This window comes from Miscanthus floridulus, chromosome 10 (genome assembly GCF_019320115.1).
Source record: "Miscanthus floridulus cultivar M001 chromosome 10, ASM1932011v1, whole genome shotgun sequence".
Classification (NCBI taxonomy): Eukaryota; Viridiplantae; Streptophyta; class Magnoliopsida; order Poales; family Poaceae; genus Miscanthus; species Miscanthus floridulus.
The window spans coordinates 115,656,749-115,669,532 of record NC_089589.1 but is presented as its reverse complement, the minus strand read 5'-3'; the positions used below and the strand labels follow the sequence as shown (position 1 = coordinate 115,669,532).

At 43.4% G+C, this 12,784-nt stretch overlaps 1 protein-coding gene across 1 annotated transcript; it reads left to right on the top strand.

Moving 5' to 3' along the window:
- The first annotated feature begins 8,789 nt into the window (after positions 1 to 8,789).
- On the top strand, positions 8,790 to 10,413 carry LOC136489357 (uncharacterized). Its single transcript, XM_066486020.1, has 3 exons — positions 8,790 to 8,802; positions 8,939 to 8,999; positions 9,813 to 10,413. Exons 1-3 carry the CDS (start codon positions 8,790 to 8,792, stop codon positions 10,411 to 10,413), a joined length of 675 nt encoding a protein of 224 aa, XP_066342117.1.
- The last annotated feature ends 2,371 nt before the right edge of the window (positions 10,414 to 12,784 follow it).

Here is a 12,784-nt window from a genome sequence, read left to right as displayed (position 1 = left end):
GATAATCATAAGTGATGTAGGGTCTCATTTCATTGATAAGACCTCCCAAAACTTGTTAAAAGAGCTTGGAAAATATTCTGCAGAAGACGGTCAATGAGATGGGGAGAGGATGGAAAAACAAGTTACCTGATAAACTTTGGGCATATAGGACAGCTTACAAAACCCCAATCGGCATGTCACCATACCAGCTTGTGTATAGGAAAAGCTGCCACTTACCAGTTGAGCTAGAGCATAGAGCTCACTGGGCCATCAAAAACTAGAACATGGATATTAAGCTAGCCGGTAGAAACAGGCAAAAATAAATTGCCAAGCTAGAAGAATGGAGCGAAAAGGCATATCACAGTGCCAAGTTTAATTGGGGCTTAAGCATAACTTGTTACTACTATGATGTTAAAACTGTGACTTATTAAAATGCTAATCGTAGTCAAACCGTGTTGACCCTTTTTGGGCTTCATAACCCCATGTTATTCTTGTTGAGTACGAGATGTACTTATGCTTGTTATTTTTATTACTTGGATAAAAATCCCAGATGGGTAACAGATGGCAATGGTTATGATGATTTTCCTGAGGATTCTAGACTTGTGGTCAACCAGTTGACATCCCTGTGAGATGGAGCTACCGCGAGAGTTATCTTTATTTTTCCGCTATGCTTATGTAAAGACTATGTGATGGATAATATTCGTGATGTAATAAACACCTGTGATGGTACTTTTGTAATTGTCGGCTTATGTGTGTGACTGATCTCTGGGCGCACATAAGATTATGCATTCAATTTTATCCTTAAAATTGGGTGTGACACAAACCGACCCTGGGAGTACTATAAAAGGAGAGGGGAGGCTCCACACACAAGACAACATATAGGAGACAAGAAGAAGAGCCTCATTTCCAATCTTAGCTCTTAGCTATTGTTAGAGTAGGGAGTGAGTGAGTAAGAGTTAAAGGAGTACCGGAGTAGTCGGCTCCCTCTACACTTGTACCTAGACGGGCATTGTGCTGCTTGGAGTACCAAGTTCGTGTTCTTCTTTGGTGGTGAGTTCTCGAAGTAAAGTTAGTTTCGTTTAGTATTTGATTACGGGTTCCTCGTTTGTTCTAGTAACGGATGCTCTAGTAGAGGACTCCTGATAAAGATGGAAGTTCCTGACCAACGCTAGAGTAGTAATCAGTAGCGTAGACGTGATGTCTAGGCTAAAGATTACCTTCGTTTGCCTCGTTCCCCAAGGGTGAGAGGTCGGTGGCAGGTGGTGACAGCCCTGTCCATCCTTGGTTTCCTTCACGTTCGGGTTCGGCGTAGAGATGTTAGGCCGGCATCACTTGGCAGACTAGGTGCGATCCGGTGCCCAAAGCAAGCTCATACTGATCAAGCTATCTTTTCTTAAGATCTCTATCCTTAGAAAACCTCGCTACCCGAGCCACCTTTCTTCTTGTTATCTTGGATGAACTAGCTAATTAAGAGACTCATACACTTCCATTCCTTGTGAAAATACGATACCCTGAATACTCCCGGGTGAAGTGCTACAACCGTATATCCGTGTGCTTATGGATTAATTTTGTAAACGTTAAGAAATACCAACAATGTACTCAAAAAAACATGTAATTTGGTAGAGGTGTTTATAACATCTTATAACATCATATAAAACATCTCCCCAAATTCCACATCAATTGGAGTAAAGTCTCCAAAACCGGCTTAGCCGGATTCAGAAACCAACTTAGTTGGTCTTGCCCAGACATCAGTGAGCACTATTCTAAGAAAAAAAAACTAAAATTGATCCAATTGGGCTCCAAAAAAATTATGAAACTCTACACACACCTTTCCTATCAAATGGTAGAGCTCTCCCCAAGAGATGTTGACAAAAATGTAAAACCTTGGTCCAAAATTTTGAAATTCCATATTTACTTGTTTCCTTAGGATCTAAATGATTTCCAGCATTCGTACCTCTTATTTACTTGTATCTAAACGATCTTCTTTGAAACATCTCATTACATATATTTTGGTCCTTCGATTATTTATGATCTCAATCTATCACCCAAACAATAAAGAGTCGGACTAAGTAATGCATAAGGGTCATGTCCTCTACGGCTAGAAATTTAAAATAATTTAGCCGATTGTAAACATGTACGTCATTGCTTGTTATTATATATTTCATCCTCTGAATGACTTGGTTTTTTGTTTGTTGCGGGGTAGAAGCTAGCTGGTGATGCTTTCATTGAAAGAGCAATCGCATTCCAATACCAAAATTTGGACACCAACCATGAGTATCTTGTTCAGTCAAGTGAGCCAAGTCTTAAACAAAATTAGCCAGCCTAGCCCGTAAACTAATCAAAGGCATGGTTTAGAAAACGATGCAACAAAGAAGAGAAAATAAATTTGTTGGCTTGCAAATGACGCTTGCCATGATTGACAGAGCACTACTATGAAAAGGATTTGTAGAGATGTCTGGTTTTTCAGCAACGTTGTCTCAATCACCCGCAACCCATGTTGTGCCTAAGCTCAGGCCCCACTGTGATCTCAATCTATCACCCAAACAATAAAGAACGAAACTAAGTAATGCATAAGGGTCATGTCCTCTACGGCTAGAAATTTAAAATAATTTAACCGATTGTAAACATGTACGCCATTGTTTGTTATTATATATTTCATCGTCTGTGTGACTTGGTTTTTTGTTTGTTGCGGGGTAGAAGCTAGCTGGTGATGCTTTCATCGAAAGAGCAATCACGTTCCAATACCAAAATTTGGACACCAACCATGATTATCAAGTTTAGTCAAGTGAGCCAAGTCTTAAACAAAATTAGCCAGCCTAGCCCGCAAACTAATCAAAGACATGGTTTAGAAAATGATACAACGAAGAAGAGACACTAAATTTGTTGGCTTGCAAATGACGCATGCCATGATTGAGAGAGCACTACTATGAAAAGGATTTGTAGAGATGTCTGGTCTTTCAGCAACAACGGCTCAATTGCCCGCAACCCCTGTTGTGCCTAAGCTCAAGCTCCACTAAGCTAGCCACCCCTACAAATGAATTAGTAGAGGTGACTGGTATTATCAGCCGCGCTTGAAAATTGAGGGGGTGGGGGCACTGGTAAGACCAGCTGCCTCTAATAATCTATTTGTAGGAGCGGCTAGATATTTAGCCACCTCTATTAATGTTCCGGGTGTATGTAGGAGCCCCCTTCTTTCTTCTCAGGTCATTTCCTGCTACCCAAGAAGGAAGAAAGTGGGGCCTTGGGCTACCTTCCAAAAATTGCAAATTTAACGGCGAAAGGTTTTGCTATTCCAAGCTTCTTTGTGAAGTTGTACTTGTAGATTAGTGCTTAATTAATATTTTGATTTTCTCTCTCTTGTATGGTAGTTGAGGCATTTGTGGAGAAATTAGACCAAATCTTAGAAGGTAGTAGGATGAATTTATTAGGGGAACAAGATTCTACCCTTATTTAGTGGCCATGTCTTGATTTTAATGGACTACTAATTAGTTTTAACCAGGGATTTGGTTTGGATCTAGAACCAGAGTTTGGGCTTTTAACTTTTTTTTATTATCAACATTCATATTATTTTTGTTTTAGAAACAAGATTATGTTTGCATGAATAATAATGGATAAATATTAATTGGTGCTAATTGTTTTCTTTAAAATTATTTATTAAAATTAAGAAAGTAAAAAAAATTTGTTTAGTGGTACATTAGTTGGTTAATGAGGTTGTTTATTTTCTCTTTCTTGCACAGTGGTTGAGAGGCATCAGTTACATTTATGGTACAAATTAGATCAAAACTACATATTTATATTTATAATTAAGAAATGGGATTGCATGAACAATATGTGTAGGTGTACTGTTTTTTTATTTATAATTGAAGTAAGAATGGCCTTTTACAATTATATTGTTATATACTAGTAATATTCTTTCTAGTTATTACTCATTTTTATATCACAATTAATTTTTTTTCTTTGATTGATGTTGGAAAATATGGACTATAGGTACTTATGGATGTATGGTTCATTATGGTAGAAACCAGGTTTCTGCGCTGAAGTGGATAGATTTATTGAAGCCGCAGAGAAGCATGCAATGACGACTCAAAATAAAACTGAAATTCTTTGTTCGTATAGCGACTGCAAGAACCATCTCGCAAGGAAAGATGCGCCTGTCATCATATCACACTTGATTGTGTGGGGTTTCGTTAAGGACTACACAGTTTGGATCTATCATGGCGAAATGCTCACGTTGATCCAGAAGAAGAAAATACCGACGACCACGATTACATGGACACGTTTGTAGCTGAGCTTGATGAAGAAATGCATGGCATAAACAAGGTGGTGGTGGTGTTACTGGTGGTGGTAGCGATGCGCGCGGCTCTTCGGGCCAGGGCCAGGGAGGGAGCCAGCGGTGGCGTTCTTGGGCTCCTTCGGTCGGCACGGAAGGGGAGCCAACTGGTCAAGTTGCTTTTCGTGTTGGGCCACACCGTCTCCTAAGCTCACAGGAGCTGCGCCACATGGTTGGCCGCCAGGCCTGTGGACTGACCTGCATAGAGACCACCTCCGTAAATAGCCAGATGGTCTGCATGCAAATATCCAACTCCGAAAATCATTTGCGTCGTAAGGTGGCCGCATCGATTTACAGAGACAGTTGCCTTAGGAAGGTCATCTTTATAAACCCATTTTCGTAGGCGGGCATCTTAAAGAGCCCGTCTCTAAAATCATTGTCTTAAAAAGTAATTCATAACTTTTCGTATGAAATAGGATGAAGATAAACTTTACGTCAACATTATAACTCTCGACACGATTTACAACTTTGTAGTTGAAAAGGTTTTGGTTTGCAACTATTTAGAGTTGAAAACTATTATTTTAAGTGCACATATTTTGTAATTTAAAAATTAAAACATGGTCTACACCAAAGTTTAGTTCTCGATACAATCTACAACTCTATAGTCAAAAAGTTTTTGATTTGAAGTCGTTGAGAGTCCAGAATAGCATGTGCATGGCGTACTGAGTTGAAATTCACAATGACTGGCCCTCCATTTCAGTTCTGTTGATACTCGTGGACTTGATAATTTGTACTTCCTTTGTCCTAAATTATAAGCTATATATTGCTTTTTGCATAATATTTTCTATATATTTAGATATACATTATATCTAAATACATAGAAAAACTATGTATCTAAAAGGAATAAAATAATTTACAATTTAAAATGGATGGGGTGTATATTGCTATGGACTCAGATCAAGTACTGGAGACTGAGCTTAACTTTTATTTAGTTAACCTTCCAAACAAATTGATGGACAACTGGATCGCAAGAGTTGCGTTCAGACAACAAGCTGTCTATGAGTTATTGAGTTGTATATACTCTAATCCATGTGGTCACCGACAATACGAGAATCCAGCACTACGGATCCGTTAGAAAAGCATATGCATGGCCTGGTGTGTTAAAATTCGCAATGGTGGCTGTCCATTTCAGCTCCCTGCAAAATTACAAGTTATTTTGTTTTTCTATTATATAATATTTGCTATATATTTAGATATGCACTAGTATGTCGAAATACAGAAAAAACTATGTATCTAAATTTTTTTTAAAAAAAAAATCAATTTAAAACGATGGAGTATATATTGTTGTGGACGCAGATCTAGCGCTGGAGACTGAGCTTAACTTTTATTTAGTTCACGGTCCAACCAAAATGATAATGGACAACTGGATCGCAAGGCTGCGTTCCGACTTCCGAGATCATAGCAAATTGATTAGTGGACTTCCGAGATGGTGGCAAATTGATTACCAGACGTGGACTTGACCAATCACATAAGCCCTCCCCCGAATGATCCACGAGGAACGGCCGCGAGAGCCACATGGAAGCTAGCACTGGGCAGTGGATCACGGGCTCATAACTTGGGGCAGTGTGTGTAGCAGTTTGACCATCTTGAATCGCGGTGCCTCGGTGATAGCGGCGCACATGGCACGCACGCCTTATTTGGCCGTTAGTCCCGCTCTGCGTCGCTCAAACGGTCATGGTGAATGGCAACCAGTTATCAGATTCATCCAATCATGTTTTTTCGGAACTTCTGACAGTTTTAGTTACCTGTAGAGCTGGTGCTTCGGATCTTCTGGGTTCTTAGGCCAGTCTCAATGGGGATTTCATAGAGTTTCATGGGCATTAAATATGCTGATATGGTACTGTCTTGATGAAGAGAGAAGATAAAATTTTCATAAGAGTAGAGAGAGTTTCATGGGAATGAAACTCTTCTGCACTGTTTCCAAAATATGGGTGTGTTGGAAATTGGGAGATGAACCCCCCCACTGAGACTGGCCTTATCTAACTTTAGTGTCAGGGCACTCACAATGCAAGATACTAGCATAGGACGTCGTACCAAGAAACTATCATTCGCAGTGCAAGATTTTCTATAGCACAGAACATATGTAGTGATAGAAACTATGTTTGCTCTCCCAACGCGGTTAGAGTAGTTTCTTCTCCATCGATAACCTTGAAGACCCAATTTCTTAGTTAGATTTGGTTTCTTGGAGTTTTTCTGTCCTTATTAAATCACTTGCCACATCAGCAAATTGCCTTTGCGGCAGTGCAATTAATATCTATATAAACTACCATAGCTTCTGCGTTGTGAGTGCCCTTACCGATTGGAGGCTCTAACAAAGGCACCATTTAATTAACATGCTTGTCTCTAATCAATATTAACGGAGGCCGCCATTCTAAGTGTCCATATCTAAAAATTTATTAACAGAGACGAATATCTTAAAAGGGTCCATCTTTAAAAATCATTGTCTTAAAAAATAATTCATAATTTTTTTTAAGAAGTCAGATGAGGACAAACTTTATATCAATATTATAGTTCTCGAAGCGGTCTGCAACTTTGTAGTTCAAAAGTTTTTGACTAGAAATTATTAAAAATCTAAAAAGTATTATTGTTCACCGAATATTTTAAATTTTTAAACAAACTTGGACGTTGACATATGGTCTACACCAAAAGTTATAGTTCATAATATAATCTACAACTTTATAGTTAAAATTCTTTTTAGAGTCGCAATATGAGAATCCAGCACTATGGATCAATCAGAATAGCATGTGCATGGCGTAGTGAGTTAAAATTCACAATGGCTGGCCGTCCATCTCAGTTCCCTTGCAAAATGTACTCGTGGACTTGATAATTTGTACTTTTTTCTAAATTATACAAGTTATTTTATTTTTTGGTATATAATATTGTTACGTATTTTGATATACACTGTACCAAAATACATAGAGAAATTATGTGTCTAGAAAAATTAAAACAATTTACAATTCAAAACGGATGGAGTATGTATTGTTCTGGACGCAGATCTAGCGCTGGAGACTACGCTTAAGTTTTATTTAGTTCACCATCCAAACAAAATGATAATGGACAACTGGATCGCATGCAAGGGTTGCGTTCCGACTTCCGAGATCGTAGCAAATTGATTAGTGGACGTGGACTTGACCAAACACATAAGCCCTCCCCCGAATGATCCACGAGGAACGGCTGCTACTGCAGTACTGCCGCGAGAGCCACATGGAAGCGTGCACTGGGCAGTGGATCACGTGCTCATCCATCGGGGCACATGGCTTGATCACCTTCATCTGTTTTCTTAGTGGTAAGCCCACCTTCATCTGTTTTATATCAGAAAGCAACAAAATGATATATAAGAACCATATCCATGCTTGATCATGGCTGTATGTAAACATTAAATAGTTTGCTGACAGTCAAATAGTCACCTCATTATATAAGGTATCTATTCAGTTATCTATATGTTGGGTGAAAAAACTGACAGACAACAAGCTGTCCTTAGTCAGTAACCAGCTATACCATGTGGTTACTGATAATACGAGAATCCAGCACCACGGATCCGTTAGAAAAGCATGTGCATGGCGTACTGTGTTGAAATTCGCAACGGTATTGATAGCAGCAGGACGTCCGGTTGGCCGGACGCAACGTTGCAGGGCCCGAACGGCCCAACAGCCCCCTGTCTCCACTCTCCACCCAGTAGACAATACCAGGTTTGTCTCTTCAGTCTCCACATTAATCTTCCGCATGATGTTCATTTTGGCTGTTCGTCCTACACCGCCCGCTGCAGTTCCTGCCTCGTCGTCAGCTAGCACCGTCCACCTTCTCCACTGTGCCCGCTCGCATGCTGCCTCAGGGCGGAGCTAGAAATTATGCATAGGAAGGGTCGGCCGAAAAAATCAACTTTTAAAAGCTGAACGCGGCTCAACCAATTAGGTTTCTCATGGTGGTCGTCTGGGTTAATTTATTGACTTGACACAATTGCTCGCACTTTTTCTTATACTAGTAGAAATGCATGTGCGACACGCACATGTTTATAAAAAAATTATCATACCCAACAAGGATTTTTTTTTGAAAAGTCTAATTATATTTTTAATAACTAAAAAATTAAATAAAACATTTATAAAGAAACAAAACATATTGTTCTAATAAAATAAATATCAAGTAGCACGTAATTATACATGGTCATAAGAATACGATAGAACTGTTATGCTGGCCTAAATTATTACAAAAATTTCGTGATCCGAAGGAATAATTTTGAACAAGAAATGAAAATCATTTTTGGCGGTTCGGCATAGGTAATGTATATTGAACCGCACAATAACTTTGAAGTTGACTTCTAACGAAGCGATCTTTCACGCCCTTATTACGCCGTACATATAGCTGGAGGCCTCTAGATTTTGTTTTGTTGCCTGCATTTGGCAGCTGCAATGATAGCAGCATTTAGCAAGTGCACAGTATATCAAAATAGATTGTCGATCACCATCGGCTCCAAGTTATCCCGATGGACAATTCCTGTAAGCAAGCGATGAAAGTTTTTTTTTTAGTTAAATGCACCAGAGGTCCATCAACTTAAGAGTGTGTTTTGGTTAGCTCCATCAACTTCGAAAGTAGATTTTTAGGTTCATAAATTTTTTATGTTATATCACTTAGGTCCATACTTCTCCACATTGGCTTGTTGTGCAGATGTGGCATCACTACTGGAGATGTCTGGGTTTTAGGCATCCGACGTCACAACTTGCTCGAAGCCTTCTTAAATTTTCACCACAACCTACACATGCGATAACATGACACCTCGACAAGTTTCATGATTTTTGGACTTCGTATGGATTTTATATAATTTAAAAACACTTTTCCGACAAGTTCCTCGTCATGTTACGTGAAGAAGATGCCCGAAATTTGATGTGAGTTCGTGGATAGGGACTCAACATACACCAAATACTATGAATAACATTTTTTGAATCACTAAATTGCATTATTCCATCCACCTGCAGTTCAAATTTGAAATATTCGAAAAAATCAACGAAAAGAAATAAATTAGGGAAATATATCAAAAAAAGTCAAATTTGGCCCAAATTTTAAAATTGAGATTGAAATAATGTATTATAGCACCACAAAAAAACTGGATTCAAAAAACCAAAAAAAAACTCTTTGCCGAGGGTCTAGCCTAGCCCTCGGCAAAGGGGGTCTTTGCCGAGGGCCTGGCCAATGGCCCTCGGCAAAGAATATTTAAAAATAAATAAAAAATCTTTGTCGAGGGCCCTGGATCCAGGCCCTCGGCAAAGGGCCAACCCTAAATCGGCCAGCCGCCCAAATTCCCTGCCCACAGACCAAAAAAAAATCTTTGCCGAGGGCCTAGCTTGGCCCTCGGCAAAGGGGGTCTTCGCCGAGGGCCTGGCCAATGGCCCTCAGCAAAGAATATTTAAAAAAATAAAAAAATCTTTGCCGAGGGCCCTGGATCTGGGCCCTCGGCAAAGGGCCCAACCGTAAATCGGCCAACGGCCCAAATTCCCCGCCCAGAACACAGGCTGCTTGACGTCGCCGCTGCGCGCCCCGCCGCTGCCTCGCGCCCCGCTGCCCCGCGAGCCCCGCCGCCCCACCACCGCCCCGCGCCCCGCCGCCCCGCGCCCGACCGCCCCGCGCGGCCCACCGGAGCGCGCCCGGCCGCCACCGTCACCCCGCGCGCCCCCGGCCCCCGGCCGCCAGAGGAGGAGGGAGGAGGAGCAGGCCACCGGAGGAGCCCCACCCCGCCGCTCGCCTCAACCCGCCGGAGGTGCCCCGCCCCGGCCACGCCGCCCGCCCACACCCGCCCACGCCCGTCGGCCGGCCCGCCCCGAGGAGGAGGAGAACCGCCGCGCCATCCGTCGGCCACCGGAGAAGGAGGAGGACCCCGCGCCACCCGCCAACCCCGTCCACGCTGTCCGCCGTGCCCGCCCCCGTTCCGAGCAGAAGGTGGGAGAAAGGGAGGAGATGAGAAGGGGAACAGGAGAAGAGAGGAGGCCGAGAAGAGAGGAGGAGGAGGTGCCCCGCCCCGGCCCCTTGATGCTGCCCCGTCCGCGGCCTCCGACGTCCAGGTATGCCCTTCCCTCGCTTCATGGTGTACAATGCTGGTGAAGGAGGAGGTCTAGGTGGAGGTCGAGGTGGTGGTGGCGTGCAATGGTGGAGGTGTATGTGGAGGTGGACGTGGAGAAGAAGGGTAGTGTGTTTGTTGAGGTGGTGGTGGTGTGGTCATTGTGGTGGATGTGGTGGTGTGGTCGTTGTGGTGGATGTGGTGGTGTGGTCATGGTCGTTGTGGTGGATGTCGTGGTGTGGTCGTGGTCGTGGTGGTGGTGGTAGTGTGGTGGTTGTGGTGGTGGTGGTGTGGTCGTGGTGGTGTGGTCATGGTGGTGGAGGTTGTGGTGGTGGTGGTGTGGTCGTGGTCGTGGTCATGGTGGTAGTGTGGTGGTTGTGGTGGTGGTGGTGTGGTCGTGGTGGTGGAGGTGGTGGTGTGTTGGTGGTGGATTAATATATATCTGGCTATCGGCCATCGTGCCGTATTTGTTCCCTTGATATGTGGTTGTCGGCCATCGTGCTGTTTTTTTCTTGCAGGTTTTGGAAACCTCCCCGTACAGGGGAGGTTCTGCCGAAATTTTCAACTTATAGTATTGTGTTTCTTCTTTTGCAGAGAAGAGCACGTCAGAGGGGACTCGGCGACCCCGATCCTCTTCATCGGCGTTGCGGGTCTGCCTGCATAGCATCGCCTCGTCACTGCCCTGACTCACCACTGCCCCGCTAGCCTGACTCCACCGCCACCCTAGGTATAAATAAGCCATCCTCCCGTATCATTGTCTTAGATCGCGTAACCTAGTTAGGCGTCTCCCATCCGAAAGAGATACGGTCGTAGGTATGCGGATCTTTGCATATCTACGACCATATCTATTTCGGATTGTCCACGTTTTTTGGACAGCCCGCGGATGCATAGATGGGTTAGTTTCCATGGTATGCTCCGGTCCGAGACCGAGTTTCGGTAGCTCTTCCCTGTTGTTCTCCGGATACACACTCTCCCTGGCAGGACATGTATCGGGAGAACAGCGAGAAGGTGCTGCCGAAATTCTGTCTCGGAGAGGAGCGGAGCCTGGAAACTGACCTCATCTACGCATCCGCGGGTGGGATTAGGACCTATCCTCACCTATTAGACATTAGGAACAACGCGTAGATGCAATTGATGGTCACAATACTCTGTGATGTAAATGTTAAAGGATGGAGGACCGTCAGTGGATGTACATGGGCTGGAGAAGCGGCAGTGACTATGACTATGAATGGGTGAAGGGGACAAATCATTTCTTGAAACATGCATTTGGCCCAGGAGCAGGAGGACATTCTCTAGTTTGGTGTCCCTGCAGCAAATGTGACAACAGGAGAAAGGTAGACGAGAAGACCATGGGTAGACATCTTGTGTTCAATGGTTATACGCCTGGCTACCAGCAGTGGATCTACCATGGTGAAGCAGATCGTATAAGAGTGGAGGTGGTGAGAGCACGCCTCGAGGCTTTTGATGATGATGCGGGGGTAGCAGACATGTTAGATGACGCCCACCAAGCTCACTTCGTTGAACGACGTGAGAAGGAGGAGATGGAGGAATACGCAAAGGACTTCTACAAAATGTTGCACTCGGCACAGAAACCCCTTCACGAGCGTACAATGATTTCTCAGCTGGATGCGGTTGGACGCGTAATGGGGTTGAAGGCCGAGTTAAACCTGAGTCGAGAAGGCTTCGATAAGATGTTGGCCGTGTTTGGCACCATGCTACCGGAGAAGCACACTTTGCTGACGAACTTGTACGAGGCAGAGAAACTCCTTCGTATGCTTAAGATGCCATATGACAAGATACATGTTTGTCCGAAGGGGTGCGTCCTATTTAGGAAAGAACACAAGGACGCAAATTACTGTCCGAAGTGTAAATCCTCCAGGTACCTAGAGGTAGACTCTGGTGATGGTCAGAAAAAGCAGCTTCCGATCCCCGCAAGAGTGCTACGGCACCTTCCTTTCCTGCGGAGGATCCAACAGCTATTCATGATCGAGGAATCCATGAAACAGATGACATGGCACAAAGATGGCAAACGGTACAATCCTGGGAAGATGGTACATCCGTCTGATGTTGAAGCATGGACGTACTTCAATGACAAACATCGTGACAAAGCAGCTAAGGCCCGTAATGTACGTGTCGCGCTGGCAACAGATGGGTTCAATCCTTATGGAATGATGGCTGCCCCATACACATGCTGGCCCGTTTTTTGTTATCCCCCTCAATCTCCCTCCTAGCATCTCCTTTCAACGGCATAACGTATTCTTGTCGTTGATAATTCCTGGACACCCAGGGAGTAATATGGGTGTGTTCATGGAGCCTATGATTGATGAATTGATCCACGCTTGGGAGAAGGGGGTATGGACATACGACCAAGCTACAAAGACAAGCTTCAAAATGCACGTTTGGTACCACTACTCCCTACATGACTTCCT